The sequence below is a fragment of the Myxocyprinus asiaticus genome, chromosome 43 (assembly GCF_019703515.2).
Source record: "Myxocyprinus asiaticus isolate MX2 ecotype Aquarium Trade chromosome 43, UBuf_Myxa_2, whole genome shotgun sequence".
NCBI classification, from domain to species: Eukaryota; Metazoa; Chordata; class Actinopteri; order Cypriniformes; family Catostomidae; genus Myxocyprinus; species Myxocyprinus asiaticus.
The window spans coordinates 20,977,738-21,005,337 of record NC_059386.1 but is presented as its reverse complement, the minus strand read 5'-3'; the positions used below and the strand labels follow the sequence as shown (position 1 = coordinate 21,005,337).

Genomic DNA, 27,600 nt, shown 5'->3' with positions numbered 1-27,600 from the left:
TATTCAGTTCTAGAGTTAACCTCTAGAATCTCAGCATGGAATGGCTTCTGCCTGTCAGTGAGGTGTAACTTTAAGAATGTTTCTGATATCTGCAGTGTCTTGCGTTGTGAGATTGGCTAAGGCTTAAAGAATGCTGGGCCAGGAAGGAGGTAGTTTTAAAGGGCTACACTGAAGTGCAGAGGAAAGTGCCAATGTTTGATATATATATATATATATATATATATATATATATATATATATATATACACACACACTTCACTTGATTTATTTTTAACCAGACTGAATACCAGGCTTTATTATTCTAGATAGGATGTGCATGTGAATCAGGTTTTGCCTATACTGTGGGAGACCAAATATCCCCACATAGTTAAACATGAAATCACCTATAAAAGGAAAACAGCTTAATAAACACTAAATGTATTAATGAAAATGTAGAAAGGTTTGTGTGAGGGTTTGGTTAAGGAACATGAGTAGGGGATAGAGAATATCATTAGCTCAGTTCAGAAACAATAGTAGTCAAAGGAAATGGTATGTGTGTGTATTAGTGTGTGTGTGAGAGACACAGAACAGTGCTGGCAGGTATAAAGCTTCCAAGTTCAGAAGAACACCTGCTCAAGTGAAACCCTGGAGACATGTTTGCGGCTCACACACTTAAAAACTCTGTATACTTTTGGTTAGGGCTGAATGATTAACCATAATAAAATCAAAATCGCGATATGACCCAGTGCGATTTTCAAACTGCAACGGCTGCAATTTAAATAAATAAATAAATAAATAGTCTTAACACATTGCCCGCTTTGCTGCACCTATGTGCATGGCTGTTTTGTCTGTAGTGTGTAGTGCTTTCTAAAATACATGTAAATGGGATCATTGTATTACACATGTGGTTTCAGAGTGGTTCTGTGTGCCATACACGCAAACTCTTTATCTGGTGCCCTGAGTGACAGATGTGCTCTGAGTTCAGTTAGGTATACTAATGTGCACTGAGTGCATTATTTGAAGTGCCCCAGATTTACATTAATTGCACATTTGCGTAATTACACATACCTCTATATATATAATGAGAGCATTTCAATGCATTAAAAGGCTGTTGTCAACTCAACTTCAAACAACATAAACTTCCATCCCTTCAGTTTTCAAAATAAAAGTTTCCACTGAAATAAAGGCTTGAGAGTTTACCGGGACTGCATAGTAAATTATTAAAGAAATACATTACTATTAAATAATAATAATAATAATAAATGATTATAGTAATATTGATAATTATTATTAAACAATAATGTATTTCTATAACAATGTCTTAACTAGTGGTCAACCGATATATTGCAGAAGCTGATAAATTGGTCGATATTTGGAATTTTTCAATTATCGGCATTGGCCGGTAAATTTTCCCCTTTGGCCAATTTGTTTCTTGAGGGCGCTGAGAAGGGCGCCTGCTTGCATGTGAAGTGACCGCGACATGTAAACGACCAGTCACGGTTCATTTTGTTGCTACGTGCCATCGTGTTACTACAATAACAGACCAGTGTGCAGTCTCATTTAAACGGTCCGAATATCAGAGCCGATGCATTTGAGCTCATAATGTAAAAGTGCTCACCTGTTTCATTCTCCTTCTCTCTCCTCAACAGTTCCCTCTGACTAACTGTCTTGTCTAATGATAAAAGGCAAAGGAACAATTCCATGAAAATATCAACCATTCCATGAAAAAAATGACATTAAGCAAATGAACAACACCTCTTTTAAATTGTCCATTTAGGTCTACATTTTAATGTATTATTGTGCTATTATGATTTTTAATAGGAAGTTACATTGTTTATACACCTCTTATGATGAGCTCACCATTTCTAAAACAACATTTTCAACCAGCCATATTTCATGATTGCAAAAGAGGGGTCAAAGGACTCTTTATTTTCAGTTTGTTAACAATAATCATTTCCAGAAAGATATGAAGACGTATAAGACATATATACAGTTATTTTGTCATAACAGCGCATTTTGATTAATTTAAAAGAGCCACATTTATTAGGTCGCTACGTTTCAGGGCTGTGTCACGTCCGTAACGTTTTACAATATTCATTCAAATAAGTTTATACTTTCTGTACAAAGAAAACCTTTGTCGATGTTCAGTATGATGAACAAATTATCTCCCTTCCTTACTTTAAACACCCATTATAATGCGTCATGGACGTGACTGTTACAGACATGACCATTACGGATGCTTCATATCAAATCATATGGACAATCAATGGGTGAATAACAAACCTCCGAGAACAAACGTACATTTTTTTACATGGTGTACTCTAAATTCTTATGTTAATTTAAAGAGAGAGAGAGAGAGAGAGACTTAAGTCTATGTTTCAAACATATTTTATTATGGCTCTAATTTTAATAATATATATATATATATATATATATATATATATATCTTCTTTTTCCTTTATGTGGAAGAGCAAGAACCACATTATAGTGACCATGAGGAGGTTAACCCAACGTGACTCTACCCACCCTAGCAACCGGGCCAACTGGTTGCTTTGGAAGCCTGACTGAAGTCACTCAGGTGTGGTAGTCAGCATCTTTACTTCGCTTTACACACCATATTTGTTTTTTAAAATATTATGTACATTGTTTTGCACTAGGGGTGTAAATCGGACGTTTCATCACGATACAATCTTATATCGATTCTCTTGGCCTGCGATCCCATATTTGCCGATACTTCAAAGTCTGCTGCGATACGATTTTGATTTGATTCGATTCAGGCTGTGATTGATATTCCAATATTATGTGCCTATTTTACACAATCAATAAAAAAAAATGTTTGCCCTCAAATGCAACCAAAATATAATTTGAATATTTTATTGAGCTCTCTGAAAAGTGCAAATATAGTATCCACATTGGGACATCCACAACAAATTAAGGTACTTCAGATGTTGAAAGAAATTACAGATAATAATATAAAAAATAACGTCACACACACAAGTGATCATCAATCGTTTGATTACAGCTTATTTTTCAGTTTAGTCCAAGTACTTTCATACCCATGACTTGTTTCCAACTATCCGTGCTATCCGTGGTTTTCTTGGCTACAACTTCCACAGTTGTAATGAAAAATTCTCTTACAGTTAACTGGGATAAATGTTAGTAAGGGTGTAGATGTGTAAAGTCTTATAACTGATTCTATTGCTGAGCAGGTGTTTACTCTTTTCCTCGTTAGTGCTGTTCAGAATGTCAGCGTCGTCAAGACGTTTCACATGATTGAACTGCTCCATGGTACTTTTAAATAGCAAATTTTCATGTAAATTTCAAATGGGTCGCATGCGCAATGATATCGATGGAAGCCCGAATTAATCGCGCATGTGAGCCGCTCTGCATTTGTCACAAGACATTTTAAGGAGCGCCCGGTTGATGCGCGTGCACTGATCCCGTCACTGGTCTGAAGCTCGCGTTTCGTGGGAAGCCCAGTTGAGGTGCTCGCACTGATCCGGTCACTGGTCTGGAGCTCGCGTTTTGTGGGAAGCTCGGTTGACATGCGCGCACGGATAGCAGAGTGCAATTTGATTTCACAGACCCTGCGCACATCCTTGTCCCACATGAAAAGCATATTTAGTGCTCATAAAGTTAAGTGAATGTAGTAAGGTTGCTTCATCGCCTGACGGAAATGCGTACGGACGTGGCTGACATGAGTATTAAAATAAAGGTTCATCAAAAATGTCTATATCGATATTTACACATTGTATCGAAAACACTGGATCGTTGGTTATTGGATCGATGCATCAATCCAGATCGATGGATCGTTACACCCCTATTTTGCACTGTTTTACTTGTATGCAGCTCAGCTGTAAAAGCTTTGGTAATACGAATGTACAAATATTTGTCATGCCAATAAAACACCTCAAAACTGAAACAGAGAGAAAGAGAGAGATGAATGAATAAATAGGCGAATCTAAGCGGGTGCTAACTTGCATGGCCGATTTATTAACATCCTACCATAAAGGACACGCCTCTCGCGACAGCTTGGAACATGACAACAGGTCTGTGGCAACATTCCTCACCAAGATCACAGAACATGTTCAAGAGAAACATTCCGAGATGAGACAGCTTCACATATTCAGTAATGATGCTGCTTCTCAATTTAAAAACAAGTTCATCTGGTGTTTCTTGTCAACCACTTTCCAGGAGTTGTTCTCAAATTTAAGTGTAGAGTTCATTTCTTTGCCACATACCATGGCAAAGGTGCTGTAGATGGTGTGGGGGCAACAGTAAAACGGGCAGTTAATACAGATGTTCTCAGACAGGCAATCCTTGTTACAGACACTGCATCATTTGTAGATTTTTCAGAAGAAGTTGCCCAAACACTGAAATATACCTGATCACATTCATGGACAGAGATTTCACAGAGCAGCACAAGCTGGATGACAGGTGGGCCAATTCCACAGCTGTTTCAGGAACTCAGTCCATTCATCACATTGAGCCAGTCTCCTGGGGACAATGTATTGCAAAATCTACACAGAGGCAGAACAGTCAGGCGTCCACACATTTCTGCTCTCAGAGGCCACATCTACTGATGCCACTGAACACCAGTCTCCTGAGTCCCAGTTAACAGCTGTAAAGAAAATAAAAACTGGAGATTGTGTCGATGCGGTTCAAGACAAACAAATCCCTCCGCCAGTTTGTTGGACTTGTACGCAACTAAGGCCATGAAGCACTTGAAGTACTTTTCTTGAGAAGAAAAAATGATGCTGGATTGGTGTAAATCTTGCCTATGTTGGAGGACAATGCTTGGGTGACACCAGCCGAAGTTATTCAGACTTTGAATCTACAAGTCGACAATAGGGGAAGGTATAATTTGCAGAGACAGTTCTGGCAGAGTAGAAAGAAAAAGATTAGGGAGGGAAAAAAAAGAGGTTCAAGGAACCTGAATGAAATGTCAGTCACTCACATTTGTTCATATTTGTTTAGGTTAATTGAGATTTATTTTCCTTGCTGTATTCACTACCTATGATTTGCATTAACAATAATACTTCAGCATTTCTGCACTTTAATAGGTTATATAATAGTTTTAACAGGTTCATCTCCCAACACTTTTTAGTATGCTTTATATGAAATTTATAGTTGTTTACAGTTAAAGTGTGTGAAAAAGGTTGCTTTTGTCAACTATTACTTTAACTTGTCATTGCTAAAATTATTTCTGAAGCATGTTCATGTTTAACAAGTAAATAATACATTTGAAATGAATATGAATACTTAATATGAAATATTAAAATGTATGCTGACCTTGTCGTTGACATTTTGATGTTATTTCAGATTGTGTTGCTGCGTCTTTTTTCCTCTGCTTAGAATCCAAAGTGACAACTTGCATTGTGAGGCATCGTTAGACATAACATGATTGGAATAATTTTGCCAAAAGCTTAGTAGGCTAATGCAATCTTTTTGACGAACGATTGCGACTTAAACTGAGATAGACTAGATTAAATATAATAGCGTGATCGTTCTGACACAAAAACATAGACCATGTGATCATTGGACGCACTCGCGATTTGTTCTGCAACATTTAACCCACATGTAGCTGTTTAGAATAAAGCAAGCATTAGCCTACTATATGCATAACTTTCATCACAAGCACATGCAAGAATAGCATGCATATCACATTCTCTAAATTCAGTATTATCTACAATACGCGCAGCTCTTAAAAAAAGCCTTCAATGATGGGTTACACATGAGAGCGCGCCAAATGTGCTTCACTTAAATTCAAAACAATTTGCGCCGTCTTCATTTTGACAACAATCGTGCAACACCATATTGCGTTTTCACACTGCAAATGTCAGTTTTAATTTAACATTATTATACAGCCTTAACCCGATGTCTCAGATCTTATAGTTTAAAGACCCAACAGAGTTCACTGTTAAATTTTTCTCAGCAATTTCCATGTTTTCCCATATTCATGTAGATGCAGCATTCAGAGCGGTCATATCCGTGATGGCAAGATGTCACGTCCAACGGGTTTTCACATAAACAGGGAAAACCCGACAATGAACAAAAAATAAATATTTCATGTTCCTATTAGTGCCAACCCTTCTACATTATGTGGCTAGTATTAGGTTAGGTTTGTTCATTTTAATTCACAGAGTTTTTACAAAGTGTGTGGTCTCCCAAAAACTCTAGTCACGTCCATAACGCACATTTATTTCCTGATCTAAATGGGAAGAAAACTCGTTTAGAATGAAAATTTCCTGATGTATGGACTTTATCTGAGGAGATTTATGATTATACTTACAAATGGTTCTATATACTGGTACTGAGTACTTCAAGTTCACTTTTTCACTGCAAATGTCACGTCCGTAATGCTGGAATTGCTCAAATATCAATAAAACTAATCATATACCGTCTGCAAATACAGTTGAAGTCAGAAGTTTACAGACACCTTAGCCAAATACATTTAAACTCAGTTTTTCACATCCTGACATTTAATCATAGAAAAAAATTGCCTGTCTTGGGTCAGTTAGGATCACTATTTTAAAAATGTGAAATGTCAGAATAATAGTAGAGAGAATTATTTATTTCAGCTTTTATTTCTTTCATCACATTCCCAGTGGGTAAGAAGTTTACATACACTTAGTATTTGGTAGCATTGCCTTTATATTTTTTAACTTGGGTCAAATGTTTTGGGTAGCCTTCCACAAGCTTCTCACAATAAGTTGCTGGAATTTTGGCCCATTCCTCCAGACAGAACTGGTGTAACTGAGTCAGGTTTGTAGGCCTCCTTACTCGCACACGCTTTTTCAGTACTGCCCACAATTTGGATTGCGGTCAGGGCTTTGTGATGGCCACTCCAATACCTTGACTTTGTTGTCCTTAAGCCATTTTGCCACAACTTTGGAGGTATGCTTGGGGTCATTGTCCAACTGGAAGACCCATTTGCGACCGAGCTTTCACTTCCTGGCTGATGTCTTGAGATTTTGCTTCAATATATCCACATAACTTTCCTTCCTCATGATGCCATCTATTTTTTGAAGTGCACCAGTACCTCGTGCAGCAAAGCACCCCCACAACATGATGCTGCTACCCACATGCTTCACAGTTGGGATGGTGTTCTTTGGCTTGCAAGCCTCACCCTTTGTCCTCCAAACATAATGATGGTCATTATGGCCAAAAAGTTTGATTTTTGTTTCATCAGACCAGAGGACATTTCTCCAAAAAGTAAGATCTTTGTCCCCATGTGCACTTGCAAACTGTAGTCTGGCTTTTTTTATGGCGGTTTTGGAGCATTGGCTTCTTCCTTGCTCAGCAGTCTTTCAGGTAATGTCGATATAGGACTCATTTTACTGTGGATATAGATACTTGTCTACCTGTTTCCTCCAGCATCTTCACAAGGTCCTTTGCTGTTGTTCTGGGATTGATTTGCACTTTTCACACCAAACTACATTCATCTCTAGGAGACAGAATGAGTCTCCTTCCTGAGCGGTATGATGGCTGCGTGGTCCTGTGGCGTTTATACTTGCGTACTATTGTTTGTACAGATGAACGTGGCACCTTAAGGCGTTTGGAAATTGCTCCCAAGGATGAACCAGACTTGAGGAGGTCCACGATTTTTTTTTCTGAGGTCTTGGCTGATTTGTTTTGATTTTCCAATGATATCAAGCATATAGACACTGAGTTTGAAGGAAGGCCTTAAAATATATGTACAGGTACACCTCCAATTGACTCCAATTAGCCTATTAGAAGCTAATTGGCTGACTGTCTAAAGGCTTGACATCATTTTCTGGAATTTTCCAAGCTATTTTCCAGTTAACTTTGTGAATGTAAACTTCTGACCCACTGGAATTGTGATATAATCAATTAAAAGTGAAACAATCTGTCTGTAAACAATTGTTGGAAAAATTACTCATGTCATGCACAAAGTAGATGTCCTAAACGACTTGCCAAAACTATAGTTTGCCAATATGAAATCTGTGGAATGGTTAAAAAATGAATTTTAATTCCACCTAAGTGTATGTAAACTTCTGACTTCAACTGATACGCATATCTCGTTTAAACCGATGTAATAAACCAACCTCACACAACTTCCAGCATCCTGTGGAGTGCTCATAAATCTTCCTCTGAAGCACGTATTCTAACAGCCTCTCCTCAACAGTTCCCTGTAACTTTTCTAATGATAAAAGCAAATATCAATAAAACTTCTATTATATACCATTTGCAAATATGTAGATATCTCGTTTAAAAAGATGTAATTCACAAACCTCACAAAAATCCAGCCTTTTCTTCCCATCGAGTGCTCATCTAATATCTTCCTCTGAAGCACGTATTCTATCAGCCAGAATCAAAACTTCAGGATCAGGATCAAAAGTTCCTCTGATTCACAAATCATTATGGTCAGTCCGTGACAATCCAAGCAGGTAATCCAGGCTGTTTAAACTGTCAGGAGCTAGATGCACACGAGCGCGAGAGCAAATTCAAAGTTAAAGCGCTTCACGTGTGCAATGAGTAAATATCTTATTCACTATGCACTATATGTGCAATTGGTTTTAGGGCTGAAACAATTAGTTGACGTTCTGAACCATGTTGACAAATCTGTCGAATAGTCGTTTGATCTCATTTAAAGTAACATGAGATCACATTAAACGCTAATGATGACATACGAGAACAGCACTGCAGCTCGCGCCTGACTGAGGAGAGGAAGAATTACACAGCTCACAGTCCAGATGCACTTCAAACTTTCCAAACAGCTTCAGGTGATGTAGATCGCAAAGTATGAGGGAATTGTACAAAAATACAAAATAAGTAAATACAGAACCACTCTCGTTGTGGAATAGCGGAGCTGGAGTTGCCACTCCGCTGAAGCAAACTTGCATTTCAAGCGTCTTTATAGGAAACATTACGGCATTACATCTTTAAAGCAGTTATATTTAATGCATTATAGCTTTAATAAAGTTCAAATAAAATGGAAGCAGGTCATGTATATAACTATAAACTCTAAAACTGGAATTTCTCTGTGCGGTCAGTGCCTCTTCTATGCGCTGTGCGAATGTCCCGGTCTAAGGGGGAGAGATTGAAACTGCACCCAGCTGAGGAACACACTGTTGCGGGGACACTCGTCACTCGTGCGCGCTTGATGCAGTTAGATTATAACGTGATGGCTTGCGATTTAATGAATCATAATATATGTGTCACTGTGCATTTCTTATTGTGAAAAAAATTGGCAACACACAGCTTTATTAATAAGAGAGAGTTTGTTTTTTTGTGAATTAAATATTGAAAAGATTGAAGTGAACAGAAAGGTGAGAGAGGATAGTCTTCACCCCATTATACACTGCAACAAAATACATTTTTGATTTGTTTTTGTTTTGGCTTGTTTTCAAATATAAATATCTAAAACTCCTTTAAAACAATTTATATTTTCTTTAGCAGCTATACTGCAGAAGAAAAAATTGTTATGAGAATGTTGCATATAATATTAAAAATACAAATATAACAATTCCTAAAAATCCTTTAAAAAAAGATGCATTCACCTGAGAAGCAGCATATACGATATTTAGACTTGCTTTTAGAGAACAGATCATGAATAAAAGTATATTTTGTCTTTACTGCACTCGAAGTATAACCAAGTGAAAAAATACACTTACATACAAAATACACTTATATTTAAGATGCATTCTCTTAAAGCAAGTCTAAATATCTTATATGTTGCTTCTCAAGTAAATGTATCTTGTTTTAAGGATTTTAAGACTATTTTAAATGGAAAACAAGACAAAAAAACTTGATAACAATAGGATTTGTTGCATTGAATATCTTTACTGAATTAAAAAAAGTATTTTTTTTTCCCTTTAATTCAGTGAATGTCATTTAGAGGTATTTTTCAAAGATGATTTTGTCCTCTTTATTGTTAGTAAGCACGTTTAAAACAACATTTTAAGTTGGGGCACAAGTTGAATAATCTGTTAAGAGCTAATAAATAACCGTTGCAATAATCGCCAAATAGTCGAATAATCGTTCTAATAATCATTAGATGAATTGATTATCCAAAAAATCGTTAGTTGCAGCCCTAATTGGTTTGATTCTGTATTTTTTGAGTAAATGCAATTGCTAACGTGGACATGCCATCCATGGTTGCTGGACTACTGTGTGTACTGTTATTTCCTTCTTCCTAATATATTAACAATTTCTTCATGTGCAAATAAATTACTAAAATTTGATTACTAAACAGAAATCAGAAGAAACTGCTATCTACCATTTAAAATACAATATTTTTTATTCTTTTTTACAAAGCTAAAGTTTAATGTGAAATTGAGTATATAAAGTGCTAAATAAAAGTTTTTTAGCAATTTTATGTTTATGTTATATACTATATTAACTTGTGTGATATATCAGCATTGTATCGGCCTATCGGCCATCCTGCTCTCTGGATATCGGCATCGGCCAATAAAAAACTAAACGTATTATTATTATTGCAATAATATAAAATTAATGTTGACTGACTTTCAAAGAAATAATTATGAAAAGTGATTGTGATGCTTCCCCCTCCCCTCTGTTTCACTGTTTTATTTATTGATCGATTGATTTATTTATTTATTTTTTTATTTTTTTTTAAGAGGACTCAAGTGTGAACACCCTTTCTAGAACAGTATTTCCAGTTGGCAGTAAAGCGTGGGCAAAACATGGTTTAATTTAATAATGTTCAGCCCTACTTTCAGTGCAGTCTCATTCACACACACAGACATACCACTGGCAGGCAAACACACATACAGTCTCTCAAGGCAAATATAATCTCACACTGGAGCCCGAGTGTACTCTCCCCCTCGAAATACAAATACCTACATACCAAACACCCTGCATTAGCAGTGAAAGAAGCTGCTTACTTTTAGAGAACATGTTGCCTCATACCAATTTGGATTACAGAACAACAATATTTTTGGATTAAGGAAAAACTGCTGCATGATTTTCTACTTTTTCATGTGCATATCTAAAAAAAAAAAAAAAGAAAAAGGAAAAAAACTGTTGGTAACAAATGATAAAATGTGAGCTCCATTTGGAAAATATGGAGGACAGATCCGAATACAGATTTCCCAATTCGGTTTGATTCAGATTCACAAGCTCTCGATTCGATTTCGATTTGATATTGATTCATATGGGCATATTTCAGTTATAATGTCCCTTTTGCTTACATATGAAATAAATTCTCTCCCAGCTCAGGCTGTTAATTATACAAGGACCCTTCTAACTAGGTACAATATGAAAACATAAATTTTACTAATGATATTTTTTTTTATTAGTTTTTCACCATGTCACATTTTAGCTTTTTAAAAATTAACAAATCAAAGTATTTAACCAATAAATATGATATTATATTGCATATATTATATTTTGTTACATTTATTGTTTAACTGTATAATTTGCACTATTACAGGTATGTATATTGATTTGTTGAACATATCCTAAAAACTGGTACTGTCTCTTTAAGGAAACCTGGCATTTCTGTGAAAAGTGTGTTTAAATTAGCGCATGTTAATGGTTTGCTTAGATTAGACTCCCTGGATCAACTGAAATTTGTATATATGAAAATATGATTTAAAATGCTCAATAAATGTTACCAGCATTTTAAATGAATGCATACTACAGAAATCAGATTTGTCATTGGCACAACAAAGCTTTAAAGCAATTTCTGCCTAGCACCACCAAACGGAATTACAAAAACAAACATTGCTTTAATACAGCCTTCAGAATGCTCCCACCATCTTCTGTTGATCGAACAAACAGATGGTCCCACCCCAAACTTATGCCATTGGTTGAGTCAAAGTTGTTGTCGGGCAGGATGGGTCACTCAAAACAGAGGAATTTTTATTACCTACGAATGGCTCTCATAGTTGTCTCGGCATATTACAAAGAAAGTGTTATACATTTATTCATTTAGCAGACGCTTTTATCCAAAGCGACTTACAAATGAGGAATACAGCAAAAGCGATTCATAATGAGGCAATATCATGAAGTGCTGCAATACAAAGTTTCAAATTGCTCAGAGAAATACAAGTAGGGAGGAAGGTGAGAGACAGTGGTGAAAGAATTGAGTGTGAATTTTTTTTTTTTTTTAGGATAATGAGGAAAGAAGGCTTATAGTGTTTCTTAAAAATGGTTAAGAGAACACCAAGAAAGTTACATACTTAAGCTTTAAATGGCAGCATGTAGAGCAACATAGTGGATACTGAGGAGAGCTGGTTTGAGGAATGAGCAAAGATGAGAGAGAGAGAAAATTACAGCCCAAAAAGAAGAGAAAGCTACTGATCCTTAGCTGTATCAGCCAGTTCCTAAAATTCAAGTAAGCTATACAGAATTTGAAAGCATTGATTGTTCTTTCACTGCCGTAACGGATGGATCAAACTAGTTCCTAATTTCTAATACTCCATTCTATAGTCCTATAGTTCAAATATTATGCATAATACATTTTTATTTTATATTATTAGGTACATTTGAAGTGAAATACCCTGTGTTAGCGCTATTTCAAGATCAGTTTGGCTTCATAGCACTCAATGATTAAGATCTGTATGAAAAGGGGTGAAAATGATACAATATCAGTCAACCCTCAATAGGGTCTTGAAATACAGCTAATCTGAGAGAGATAGATCTCCTGGACTTCATCAATCTCAATTTCAAAATGTCTAATTCAGACAAGAGACACTGCTGCCAGAATCACATATGGGAGTTTATTAGTCATGTATCTGCATTAAGACTCATTATGGGATACAAGCGTTACTGAGGGGTGAGCCGAGGGACACAATGATGGATGCACTACAGGTCCTCCTTATCATTGCAGAAAAAACAAGGAGTGCCGGGAACTGATGTGTGATGGATAGAGAGAGAGGGAGAAAGAGAGGTTCCATGACCTTGTGTTTATGGAAGGTGGAAGGGGGGGGGATTGGTACTGTAAATCCCAGCCCAAGTCTGCTTGGCTATAATCTGAGCTTCACTGTGATTCACACATCCCTGAAAATCTACCAGTCTTTACATATTTAACCCTCAACCCTGCCAAATCCCTCTGAAATATGATTCCATTCTCCTCCATTATCCCTCTCTATTCCTCATTTCATTCCTCTTCTCGTCTCACGATATACTTAATGATCACTCTTTCTTCCCTCCATCCTCTCCTAAACTCCCACTCGTACACTCATCCATGACTTTGACCTCTGCTCCTCCCTTCTGTTTGAATTTCTTGTGTCATCTCCCCTCTCCTCTTTGTTCCAAAGTTGTCCATTTCAGTGATGATCCCTGCATGTATAGCAAATCATAAATTTGTACCAAAAGTGAATGAAAAGAACCTTACAACCTTGGTTATCATTATCATTATCACCAGGTCTAGTGGAACGTGATCAGCCCGCCTTAATGGTCCATTCACCCTCCAAATTAAAAAAAGAAGAGAATTAAAATAGGCAAGAGAGTAAGAGAGAGAGGTATGGCTTGGCGCTGGAGACCCGAGGGTATAAAAGTAACAGGAGTAGGTGTCGCCTACTGTCTCAGGTCTTGAATGCTAAAATATTTAAGAGGCAAAGGCCTGAATATTCATACTGGTAGCTTGTCCTCTCGGTTAGATGGAGGGCATACAGTACATCAGCCACATACACAAGCAGAGGTGCTCGGAGTGTGATTCTACTCTAAAGCTCAGTCCCTTCTTCAGAAGGACAGCACCGGGGGGAATGTTCTGTTGAGAGGAGAAAGTACAGAGAGAGAAAGGCAGGGTGTTGAGCTGCAGGTGAAGCTGCACTCAATATCAACTTTTCATTTAGAGAAGTTATGCTTGTTTTATTAGACAGCACTGCTGCAGAACAGAGTAGTGATGGTGGCCTGGGGCCATAACTCAGCAGCTTGTTTCCCCTTAGATAAGACAAAGACAAATCACTGGGTATAACAAATAAATATCTCATTGCCCCACAGCATGCCCTCCAGGGGTACTCTCAACATCTATCTTTCTCTCTTTGTGGATGCAGACTCTTGCATATGTGTAAATGGTTTTTATTCTATTAAAATGTAAGGTATTAGCTAAGGTTTGGAAGACAAGTTCTTCAAACTTTTAGTTTGTAATTGTGATGAGAAAACAACTGTCAATCTATCATGTTAAAGTTCACTCATTTATTAATAAACTATTCAGGTGGAGTGTAACATAAACCATGTTCTGCTGAATAGGGTTGGGAACTGGTTACCTTTTTTTTTTTTTTTTTTTAAACATCAGAACTGTATGATTTTAATGACTTTTCGTTACTTTAACAGTATGCAAACATGCAATTTTCCACCGTTGTGGACAGAACATTGCACTAAAATACTCTGACAGCGTTTCCTGCTAAATTTTGATTAAACTACGCAGTTTGATAAAATGTTTTTTTTTTTTTTTACATCAAATTTAGGTTTCAATGACACATTTACATAGACACCAGAAAGCGGCTTATTGTGAGAAAGTGCTGTCACTGTTTACATGCACTGTATAAGTGGTGTATTTTTTACTCCCATATACATGCGGCTTGTCAGTAAGCAACTTTCTCCACAGCAACATAATTTCCCCGCGATGCTTGTGTAAATAACAAACATGGCACCAAAGAAGACGTCACTATTTTATTCCCATTATTTTGGCTTATTTCCAGATATTCCAAAGATGTTGCTGTGTTTGTTTCTTTAACTTTCCATCACGACCTGTAGCAGAATTACACTGCAATAGTGGGGTTTCCCTCTTACTTAAACTCCGGGATTCCCCCAATATATGAGTACATATAAGCAAACGTGAGGGACTGTCAATATTTTACACTGGTGTGTATAAATTGGTGTAGTTTGTAGTGTATGCTTCTCCCACTGTACTCTCAGAAATGTTCAATTCTTTCCACTGTGTTGACTTGTTGTTGGGCTCCATCCTATGACAACTGTTCTCCGGTCTGTTCACGCACATCCTTAAAAACCTGTTAGAATGCTGCTTATGCATTTACATGATCACATAAGCAGCGTTGTCTGGGAGAAACACAGGTGTACGGCTTTCTCGTTTATATGATATTTTGGAGTGTCACTTTCTGCAAAAACCCTGGAATAAACAATTTCCTTAAGTGCATGTAAACATGGTCACAGTAGCAAATTTATTAAAATCCATCATATAATGGAAGAAATTATATTTTAATCTACAAGAACAGTAAAGGGATTATAATGGTGTCGCTTACATTTATAGAAGACAGACATTAGGCTACAGAAATGTGTTAATGTTCATACATGCATAATGTACTGTGTATAATATTGTCCTACGTATATTGTACACACTGTAGAGCATATATACAAAATTGTATTTTTAATACAAAACACAGGTAATATTACGTGCCTTATTTATCCAATTAATCAAATAAATATTTGACAGATTATCAAAAATTGTTAGTTGCAGCACTATAATATATAGCTATAATCAAATGCTTTGCATTTATGCCTCTTAAAAGTCCGCATAAACACGGCATTAAAAATACTGTATTTCATTTATTTCTAATTTGTTATATCTGCTCTGTCGAAGCCTGGAATGATTTCATCATTTGGCAACAGGCTGCTGAGGGTAGTAAACGCATTGCATTTCTTATTTTCAAATACTTCCTCCTTTAAAAAGCACGAAAAGAATCATTATTGAACAGTTAAGGAATTCTGAAGAGGAATTGGAACTGGAATTATTAAATTCCATATGATTCCCATCCCTACTGCTAAAAAATGGCAATCTACTAAAAAAAGCTGGCATTCATGTACAGCGCATAACAACAAAGACCATGCAGGAGATGCTTTTTATTATTTTGTTTTTGGACTGGTTCTACCTCTACCTGAACAAATAATGTTTGAAAAAGCACTCGCACACTCAGAAACCTTCTCCAACACTGAGAAGAAAACAAGTGCTCCTCTACATTCATGTACCAAGGACCTGCGTGGCCGTGTGCCACAGGTCTCCTAGCAACGGTCTCCAGAGTATTTAGGTTTATCAGGTAACTACATCACAGGCCAAGCAAGGTCGAGGAGGTGCTCAGAACCTTCAGCGTTCTTAATGGCTTTTGTAAAGAATACAAGTATGAGTCAAACTTTAGAATGGAGAACCAGGTAACATTGAGAAGTTGAGAGTGCATACTACAACATGGGGTGGACATGAATGAGTGAGTGCACACACATACACAAGCACAGAAACTAAAAAAGTGCTGACTGACCAGGGATGTCTGACAGCATCTGCCTGATGTCTAAGTGAAGGGACAAGACTGTCAGAGCCTATGGAGGTTATTATTGGGAATGGGAATCTTTACTATAGGACAGAACAGGGAAGACACAACAGACTACAGGACTGGACAGTGAAAACAGTGTTGTCTCAAACATGAGTTGCCTGCAAGCATTATCTTTTTTAATGTCGTGCAAAATATATTTAAAATGTAAGTATACAGCTGTCAATAACATGTTTGTGTGTGTTGATGTCTCAATCTAAACAATACTATTAATAAACTATGAGGCAGACTAACAGATGAATTACACAATGACAATGAAAATAGAAATAAGAGCTCAGCTTTGAACAATTCATGCAATCTAGATTGTGTTATAAATCCAGGACAGGAGTCTCCTATCAGCAACGGTAGGCTATTTTAATTTTTAAAAAATGACAGATTTGTATCATTACATTCATAAAAGTGTCATGTTTAAGCAGCCATTACAAGTGTATGCATTATATATATTGTGTACAAATAACAACATGCATGATAATAGCTTTGTAGCCAACATTAAAATGAAATGGTTGTCTGTTGAGAGTGACGCAAAACACAGAAGGCATTCCATTGTGGTGGTAATGAGTTTGGGCTAGGTTAACAAATAGTAATAAGTAATAGCAATAAATGCCACAAACAAGCATACAAAAACATATACTACAATGTCTACCACAGTGATAGGAAAATGCATCGTTACGCATTATATCCGAGATAAAATGCATCAAAAACAAGCTCGGACACAATCCATGCATTAAAACAAAAACGGGTGTCAAAGCCTGTTTTTGTTAGACTCTAGTTTATCAGTAACCAGTGGACCGAAAGTCATTGCTCTATCTATCTTTTCCAGTTTCGGTCTTTCCTAGAGTTGGCTTGAAAGCTAAACAATCTCCATCTAAAGAGCTCAGGTAACCTTTGACCACATCTGCACGAGCTCACATCAGCAGTGGAGTATGTAGTTTCAGATGTAATTTAAGAGAAATGAAGGTAGGGAGTGGCTGATATCTGTGTTAACACTTGTGTTATTCTTTTGCACCTCATACTCTTCCTAGTATGATAGACACACATTATGTAAAATGCTGCATTTCCCCGAGCTATTAACTATCCACCAGCTGGTCAGTCGACAATCGTAAGTGCCCCATAAAAGTTACCAACTTGTCAACATGGCTTCCTTTCTTTTCTGATTAGAAGTAATCCATTTTTACTAGAGATGAGACCCCCTCATCAAAACCTCAAAAACCCAGTGTGCCTCTACCTATCTTCTAGGCTAGGGATTGGACAAGGACTTATATGAGGACTGGATAAGCAACTTCAGTTTCAGACATGTACAGTAGTCTTCCTTAAGGGGGAGGGAGGTTACAAGTGCCGCTTCCATCGGCAGATGGTCGACTGAAAGAAGCCCCTCTTATGAATTTAAGCCTATTGTTTTAACTGGCAACAAGCAGAAATCATTTATTTAAGAAGTTCTTATTAATAATCGTATCTGACCTTGAAAACACACTCAAGTAACACACAAATCTGGTTCAACAGGAGCATGAAAAAGACTTCATATCTTAAAATGAACTGCTCAAATATGCGTCGACTTGCTTGTTATTGTCAAGGTCTTGATGAAAATAACACGCAATAAAACGTAATTTTCCAAACGTGTATTTTTTTTTTTCTTAAAATATTGTATCTCTAATAGTTATGTAAGGAACACACACTTTTTAATGAACAACCACGCAGGTTTTCATTTAATTCTGATATAACAGTACTGTATATGACTTCTGGACAATGGACACAAAAAAGCATTTACCTTTTACAAGTTAATGGAATATTCCGGGTTCAATACAGAAGTTAATCTCAACTGATAGCATTTGTGGCATAATGTTGAATACCACAAAACAAAAAAATAATAATTTTGACTGTCCTTTTCTTTATAAAAAAAGAAAGGAAAAAAAAAAGAAAAAAACTATGTTCTAGTGGCCTTACAATGGAAGTAAATGGGGCCAATTTTATGAGGGTTTAAAGGCAGAAACATGAAGCTTATAATTTTATAAAAGCACTTACATTAATTCTTCTGTTAAAACTTGTGTATTATTTCAATTGTATCATTCATTAAATTGTAATTTTTAGTCAGTTTAGGGTTTATTGACATTGCATCGTCATGGCAACTTATTTGTAAAATTGCCTATAACTTTCTACAGAAAAGGTTAGTAAGTGATTTTATCACTTTAAAATCATGTTAACACACATATTGTTTGTCTTGTGGCTATACTTTTGAAACAGTAAGTGTTTTAACATTTACAAATTGGTCCCCATTCACTTCCATTGTTAGTGCCACACTGGAACCCAGATTTTGGCCTTGTTTTAAATAAGCGAAACAAAATTATTTTTGTGGTTATAATCAATATTATGCTGTCGATTGAGCTTAAATTGTGTTGAACACGGAATATTCCTTTAAATTATTTAAAGCCTATCCCTCGGTTAATTCTTCCCGGGGTTAATTATGAAACATTACATTTCAAAAGAGCAAAAAATGAATTCAAATGTGGCATTGAAACTAAGATGATTTACCATTATACACTGTTATAACAGGCAAATAACAAATTACTTCATTTTATTATCAACAGATACCATATTTAATGTCGTTATGCACAGATCTCGCTGTTGACAGATTTTAAAACCCGTCATTAGATACTGAAAACAGAAACTTGATTTCTCTGAAGAGAAATCTTCTTTCAATCTTCAACAGAAATATTGGCTGTGGTTTAGAGTCGAAGGTTTAGATAAAAACGTAAGCATATGAAAACTTCGATATAATTCAACAACAACAAAAAATACCAGAAATTAAATAACAAACTAAAGTATAAAGTGTTTCGAAAACTTTTAAAGGTAGCGTGTGAGCTAGTCCACAACCGTCTCGTGTTCCACAGCTTTTAGAAACAGACACGATCAAACTTACCTGTGAGAAGAATTATATTGATTAAACAGAGCCAGGACGTCCTCATATCCATTCCTCTTTCTTTAAGCCACAATTTCGTGACCGATGTGAGTAGAAAACTAACTTTTCCCCTCGACTTGTACTGTTTCGTGTTCACTGTTCTTCTCTAGTCTCGCGCAGCATCAGAAGTCCGCTCGCTCGCTCGTGCAGGTGGACTGAGGCTGGAATCTGCACACGTGATTTCCGGAGGTATCAGCCGGGAAAACTTCGATTTACGGCTTTTCACGCCCTCTTGCGTACGCGTAGTACAACAGCACCACCGAATCTTCTTAAATCTTTTGACTGAATGATTGTGAAGGACCTCATCTTAAACCACCAATTTTCATGGCTGAGTCTACGGAGAGTCTCCTGAGCTCCCCACAAGCATTCATTACAGCACTCATCTCAGTCTTTTGAGGAATCCAATGTGACCTATATATCAACTGTAAGAACCATTATTCAGTTTAATGTGATTTAGGGTTGACATTGTTATGACATTTTTCAGTGAAATATCTAATTATTTCCCCATAGGCCCAGATCTGTCACAGCACCAGTCTAACTTTTTATGGAGCCATAAATCAGGCATCTCTACCAACACACTGAGGATAACCACAAGTGTATGAAGACATATTGTGCCATTCTCCTGGACTGACATTGCACAAATTTTCATGATATATCTTCATTTGTAGTCAGTTTATTAATATTATTGCCTGCTTACACAAAAAGCCCTGTTAGTATATAAATATAGACCACTTTTGCTATGAACAGTGATCAATGTACAAGACTGAAGTATCATATTGTCATGTGATATCATTAGGATAATTACCAAAAAACTAACTTTTAGAAATGCTGAGATGTGTATTTACACTATCCAGTAATAGCACTTACCAGTGTCAGAAAGTAACTTTTAACTTTTCCTTTAAAGGAATAGTTCACCCAAAAATGAACATTCTCTCATTTACTCACTTTCATGTCATCTCAGATGTGTATGACTTTCTTTCTTCTGCTGAACACAAACGAAGATTTTTAGAAAATATCTCAGCTCTTTTGGTCATTTCAGTGCAAGTGAATGGTGACCAGACATCTGAAGGTCCAAAAAGCACATGAAGGTAGCATAAAAGTAAACATACGACTCCAGTGGTTAAATCCATATCTTCAAAAGCGATGTGGCTGAAAAAAACTGATCACTATTTAAGTCCTTGTTTACTATAAATCTCCACTTTCACATCTGAAAGTCACATGTGGCGCCTATTTAGTTTCACTTTCACATATGAAAGTAAAAGTGAAAGTTGAGATTTGTTCTGCAAAGTAAAGAAAGTCATACACATCTGGGATGGCATGATGGTGAGTAAATGATGAGAGAATTTTCATTTTTGGGTGTACCTTTACGGGGCAATATTTATACAACCCTAATTTGGGACAGTATGATATAACAACCCCAAAAAAGTTGGGACAGTATGAAAAAAGCTAAACAAAAATATAATATGATGTTTTACCTTGTGAATTTCATTGTTTTTTTGAAAATGTACAGTAATTTCAAATCAGATGATTGCAACACGCTCCAAAAAAGTTGAGACAGGGGCAATTTAAGACTCATAACAATTTGACGAGTTGAAATAACAAGGCGATGTGAAACAGGAGATGTTCAACAGGTGAGGCAGTTGTGTCATAGTATATAAGGAGCCTCCAAAAACAGTCTAGTCCTTCAAGAACAAGGATCATTCAAGCCAACAGATGCTTCAGCAAATAATCCAGCACTTTGAGAACAATGTTCCCAAAGACAAATTGGAAGGATTTTGGCCATTTCACCCCCTACATTGCACAATATAGTTAAAAGATTCAAGGAATATGGTCAAATCTCGGTGCGTAAAGGGCAAGACAAAAACCACTTCTGAATCCGCATGATCTCTGATCCATCAGACATCACTGTCTTGAAGAAACAGCAGTCATCTGTAATGAATATCATGAACATGGGCTTGGGATAACTTTAGTTAACCTTTGTTAGTCAACACCACTCGCCGCTGCATCCACAGATGCAAGTTAAGACTTTACTGTGCAAAGCAGAAGCCATACATCAACACTGTCCAGAAGTGCTGCCGACTTCTCTGGTTTCGGTTTCATCTTAGATGGAAAGTAGAACAGTGGAACTGTGTTTTTCGGTCTGAAGAGTCCACATTTAAAAACTTTTTTGAAAAACACAGCCGTCGTGTTATCCGGGCCAAAGAGGAAAAGGGCCATCCAAGCTGTTATTAGCATCAGTTCCAAAAGCCAGTGTCTGTATGGGCCAGGGGTGTGTCAGTGCCCATGGCATGGGTAACTCGCACATCTGTGAGAACACCATGAATGCAGACAGATATGTACAGATTTTGGAGCAACAAAAACTGCCATCCAGCACGTCTTTTCTAGGGACGTCCCTGCATTTTCCATCAGGACAACTTCAAACCACATACTGTCTGAATTTCAAGTGCATGGCTGAATAAGCAGAGAGTGTAGGTGCTAGATTGGCCTGCCTGCAGTCCTGACCATCTCCAATTGAGAATGTGTGGTTCATCATGAAGCTCACCATACGGCAACAAAGACCTCGTACAATTGTGCAGCTAAAGACCTACATAATGGCTGAATGGGGGAAAATTCTACTTTCTAAACTTAACAGACTTGTGTCTTCAGTGCCCAAATGCTTAATAAGTGTTATTAAAATAAATGGTGATGTTTCACTGTGGTAAACACTCGACTGTCCCAACTTTTTTGGAGTGTGTTGAAATCATCTGAATTGAAATTTCTGTACATTTAAAAAATAAAAATATTTAAAAAAAAAAACATTCACAAGGCAAGATATCATATTATGTGTACTTGTAGCTTTCAATATAGCAAAGGGTGAATATAATTTACAAATCACTCATTTTTGTTTTTATTAGCATTCTTCATACTGTCCCAACATTTTCGGAATTGGGGTTGTACTTTTGATTTGAATTTCAGAGGCATTTTTTACTATTATTATGTTTTTAATTATGTTTTCTAATCATATAAAAAATACTTTGTCAAACTTTTATGTCAAACACTTAAAATTTAATAAGTTTCCTAACATAAATTATCAGTATACTCTCAGTGGGAATTTTATTAGGAACACTTTGGTCCAAATAAAGTGCCCGACGTGGTCTTCTGCTGTTGTAGCCCATCCGCCTCAAGTTTCGACGTGTTGTGCATTCTGAGATGCTGTTCTACTCACTACAATTGTACAGAGTGGTTATCTGATTTACCATAGCCTTTCTGTCAGCTCGAACAAGTCTGGCCATTCTCCGTTGACCTCTCTCATCAACAAGGCGTTTCCATACACAGAACTGCCGCTCACTGGATATTTTTTGTTTTTGGCACCATTTTGAGTAAACACTAGTGACAGTTGTGTGTGAAAATCCCAGGAGATCAGCAGTTACAGAAATACTCAAACCAGCCCGTCTGGCACTAACAATCATGCCACGCTCCAAATCACTGAGATCACATTTTTTCCCCATTCTGATGGTTGATGTGAACATTAACTGAAGCTCCTGACCTGTATCTGGATGATATCATGCATTGCAATACTGCCACACAATTGGCTGATTAGATAATCGCATGAATAAGTAGGTTTACATGTGTTCTAATAAAGTGCTCAGTAAGTGTAAATAAACAGATCTTATATTTAATTGTGTAATATGTATACCTTGTGCCAAGATCAGAATATTAAGCAATATATAAGATGTTGCAAATACAACACAAGGGAATTAATTACTGTGGCATTTTTTGCCCCCGCATTTGGAATGTTGTAGGCATTCTGACACTGGCTCTGACCATATACTACTTAGTTTGAAAAAAAAAAAAAAAAAAAAGGCAGGCTTTTGGTAGCTTTTTTTATTATTATTATTATTATTGTAGACTAGACAAAAAATACATATGAACAGTATTTTTAGAGAGAGTGTATAAGCTTTTCATATTGTAGCAGGCTGAGACAGATAGAGACCATTATAAGAACAGGCACAAATAATGACCAATGTGAGCATGCTATTTACATCACTTACACACAAATCATACACTTGGACCTCAGTCTGTCTGTTGGATTTCTTGTCACTTACAAAACTCTTATTTTGAAAAGCTATACTTCACAAAATTATTTTGAACCATTATGACAGACAATGCAACATCAATGAACAAAAAATACTAAGGCAAAATGGTTGTCTTGGAGTTTTATATGTATTTGAAGAAAAATGTACAAGGTCAATTAGCAAGTCCAATGAATAAACCCAAGTTGGACAAATCATGGACTACAACCTTGAAGTTAAAAAATGTAGTGTCCACAAACAAACAACAAAGCTCTAGTGTCCAGAATCCAGAAGAAAATACAGTGAAGGGCAGAGAAGAGCCATGGAGGGAAAGCAGCTCAAGGGTTGTTGCATTTTTAATATATACCAGACTCAATAGCACACCTCACGAGGATACAGTTCATTATTTATGAAATCTACACACATTAGTGCCATGACAAAGATAAATTAAGTCAGGCAAATCTAAATGGTGAAGAAAAATGTGAGGAAATACTCTGATACTGTGTGAAGAGATCAACAATATAAACAACATGGACCCATTTGGAAAATTAATGATAGTTTAAGCATGAAGCAGAAACTTTTCTCCAAACATGACTTTAAATGTGAGCACACCTGAAGTAATAAAAGTATAGAAAAAAAAAAAAAAAAAAAAAACATCAATGTAAAGATAAAAAAACAAAACAAATAAACAACAAAATTCACTAACTTTCAACAGTCTATGTGACTTCTAAGAGCTTTCTATTAGAGCCTTGAGAATTTTTTGGTCATAATGGATCTCCCTGCCAGCATACCATCCTACGTGCTTTAACAGAATATGGCTACATCTAGAATTTGAGAAACACAATGACAGTGTTATCAGATTTCTTAATATTCTATGTTTTGATTAGATTGCAAACTACCGGTCTAACAAGAACAAAGAAGATAATGTGAAAATAATCATGAAAATAACAAAATAACTGTAGTGATGTATAATTTAAAAGCTGTTTGGCTCCTTTTCACATCTAACACAAACTGCTTGTTTATCTTTGCATATATTTGTATATTTCTAGACCCCTTTTTCACCCATTTTCATAACTTCTGCTCAGTTTGGCTAAATAATAACATTTATTTTCCCAAATTTGTTACTGTCCTCGTTTAGAAGGAGGCACAAGGTGATCGGGAAGCTCAGCAGGTAATTCGTGACCCTCCAGCTTAACCTTGATGAGGTGGTTAGCCAGGGCAAACTCCTCGTCGTCCAGGAACCCATCCTTATCCACGTCGGCAAGCTTCCAGATTTTTCCTAGAACAGTGTTGGGCAGCTTGGATTTGACCATCTCCTTCTTGGCCATGGCTCCTGAAACCTTCCCGTTGACAGGTGACAGGGTGTAGAAGATCTCATCGTAAGTTGGTTTGTCTCTTGCCACAATCCACTCCAGCTCATCAATGCCTTCACCAGCTCCCTCTCCATAACCGTGCCCGAAAGGTCCATTCATGGTGCCCTCAAAGGCACCACCATGGACAGACTGGCTGGGCATGGCAGCTTCTTCCTGCCTTACGAGGGTCATAAGTTTGGCGATGTCGTTGGCCAGCATGTCCTCCACTGATTCCAGCAGCTTGGGCTTAAGTGATTGAAACTTTGTGAAGTCCTGACCAGCAAGAATTTCCTAATGAAGACAACAGTTAGCATGCATGTCAGGGAGAGATAAGTACTCAGAAGATATTTGACTACATTTGAAAATAATAATTAGACAAATGTTTAAAGGGACAGTTCGACAGTTAGTGAAGGTTTTCACTAAATAATACATTAGATTTCGGTTTGTTTCTCACCAAACCGTATTGTATGCTTTCATAACAACTATGAGTCTCATGGAATAATTTATTAGACTTCTGAATTATAATTTTGCATTCTTTTGAAGCTTGAAGATGTGATCACCATAAACTGCCATTGTATGACATCACTGAGCACAACTTTTTTTTTTCACAATTTCTCCCTTTGTGTTAAAAAATAAAAAGTCATATAGGGTTATGACAACACAGGGGTGAGTAAACAATGACAAAAATTTTCATTTTTGGGTGAACTAATCTTTTCATAATAAATTGTACCCCAAGGTCTTTATGAGGCTGTGAAAATATTGTTTGAGTTAAAACTAAATTTCATATCTGAATAACTGAATAATTTTATTATTGATGTTACAAAACATCTTTTTTGATTACTCTGAAAACATTAGGCTATTAAAAACTTGAGTTTGCAGCAAACACATTTCCAAGTACCTGCATTTTAGCGAGTTTGGGGAAATCACCAGGGGAGATCTGATGCTCTTTTTCAATCTTTGTGTAGATTTCACCCAGGTTAGCAATGAGCTCCTTTTTCTTATTCTCTTTCCCAAACATGTTTGGCATTTCTTTCTTCAAAGCACTGATGATGTAGGCATGGACCTGAAATGATAAAAAAGCCATTTTGCAATTAATATTTACATAAAATCAATGTCTAAGGGATTAAGGAAAAATCTGAGGATTTTGTACAACTGGAGAAATTTGTGTGTACACCTTTGCAAAAATGTATCATGGCTTCTGCCAGGTATTGTTACTACTATAAAACCATAATTAAATATGTAATCTCCTTCAAACAGTCTGAAAACCTTTTAAAAGCTCTTTTTGTTTAATATTTTTTTATAACAGTGGTGGTAACTAAGATTTCTGTAAGAATTTTTTTTAAAAACATTTTATCATTAAAAAAAATGTATAAGACTGACTTGCATTGACTCCCAATAGAAGTGACTAAGCACAGACAGAGCTAAAAAACAAAAAAAAAAACTCTTGGATCATGTCTGGAATGATGACAATTTTAGAAAGTGACCACATGAGGGCGCCATACACCTTCAAACATTAATTTCTATGTAGGAATACCAAAAACACTGGGAGATATGCTGGTAAAACCTAAAAAAAATGAAAATAAAGTGTTCATCAAGAAGACAGCTCCTATACCATTACTAACTATAAAAGCTTTTTCTATACTTTTTCTCCACTATTTTCTTACTTTTGCTAGACGGGCCCGTTTGATAAGGTCATTTAACTTGCGCAGCGCTGCATTACGTGGAAGTCCCTGGATGTCACGGAAAAGGTCTTGCTCCTCTGCCTCAAACAGTTTCCTGTTATCTGGAACCAGCAGTGGCTGAGCCCAGAATGAGCCGATATACACTCGTATCACCTCTGGAGTGTTGACAATTTTACCGAGTGACCACATGAGGGCGCCATACACCCTCATGAGCTGCTGAGTGCCGATCTGGTCAGCTTTGTTGAGCACCACCCGCATCTTGTCCTCATGGTTCTTCAGGGCGCGGATCACCTCAGAGAACTCGTCTGAGATGTCCAACTTGTGTGCGTCAAAGAGAAGAATGATGCGGTCCACACGTTCCGCAAACCATTCGAGCACAGCTGCGAAGTCGTAACCTGAAAGAGGTGCACACTAGTGAGTATTTAAGGACAAAATTTTAAAATCATTCAATACTTTAACACTAAATGATCAATGAACCCACTTAAACAGTCATTATGCAAAAGGAACTTATACATGTGTGCACATTTCCTCCCACCCTAAATAAGACGCAGAACACTTACCGATCTTGCCCACATCACTCTACAACACAAACTCAAATTCACAAACAGGTAAACTCACAATCCAAAATAAAATGTGGTTTTCCTGTCAAAGGAAACCTTTCGCTAAACAAAACCCATCTCTGTCTCTCCAGCCCTCTTGCGTGACATGACTATTGGATCCTGAGGGTGGAGTAAAGCTGCCCTTTAACATGAGAAACGGTTCTGATAAAGTGCGGTTCTATTTACTACAGCTGAACTGACATCATTTCCACTCTCGCTGACAAACAGGAAAAAGAAAAAAACATTCCTGCGGCAACACTGGCCCGAAAGCAAACCCTCATTCCACAGCCAAGTTTGGTCATTTACTTGCATAAAAGTTTAAAAGATCACAGGGAACAATGGAAATATGGTAAAATGTTTTGAAAGTAGCCAACGTGATGATGCTGCAAAAATATCTTTAAGATGCTGAGATACAAAATTAATTCAGAACAATGAGCATGTGATAATGTAATAATCTTGTGAATGCCACAAAAAAAAATGCCAAATACTTTTGGCAGTCTTCTTGAAGAACGTGCACATACAGCATGCACATTTTGACAAGGTCCAGCGTAAATATTGCTAGACTATACATTTCAATAATAAAAGGCAAAAAATTAAGGTCAACATCCAAAAACCTTGAGATCTTGAGGGCAAAGTTTTAATCAAATTTCTCTACAGTCTACATTCAATAATAAACAGGCTAATTCCAGCATTTCCAGCCCAACTCTTT

General features: G+C 36.7%; 2 protein-coding genes across 2 annotated transcripts in view; both read right to left on the bottom strand.

Moving 5' to 3' along the window:
* Positions 1-19,328, bottom strand: part of cxadr (CXADR Ig-like cell adhesion molecule) — a 78,216-nt gene extending 58,888 nt beyond the window's left edge. The window contains exon 1 of the mRNA XM_051685904.1: positions 19,168-19,328. Coding sequence (XP_051541864.1) covers positions 19,168-19,219 — 52 coding nt within the window. The 5' untranslated portion in view covers positions 19,220-19,328. The remainder of the gene's footprint in view (positions 1-19,167) is intronic.
* Positions 19,329-23,050: 3,722 nt separating this feature from the next.
* ehd1b (EH-domain containing 1b) overlaps positions 23,051-27,600 on the bottom strand; it is a 38,026-nt gene continuing 33,476 nt past the window's right edge. Inside the window, exons 3-5 of the mRNA XM_051685898.1 lie at positions 26,275-26,687; positions 25,509-25,673; positions 23,051-24,901 (exon numbers count right to left, since the gene is read on the bottom strand). Coding sequence (XP_051541858.1) covers positions 24,380-24,901; positions 25,509-25,673; positions 26,275-26,687 — 1,100 coding nt within the window. The 3' untranslated portion in view covers positions 23,051-24,379. The remainder of the gene's footprint in view (positions 24,902-25,508; positions 25,674-26,274; positions 26,688-27,600) is intronic.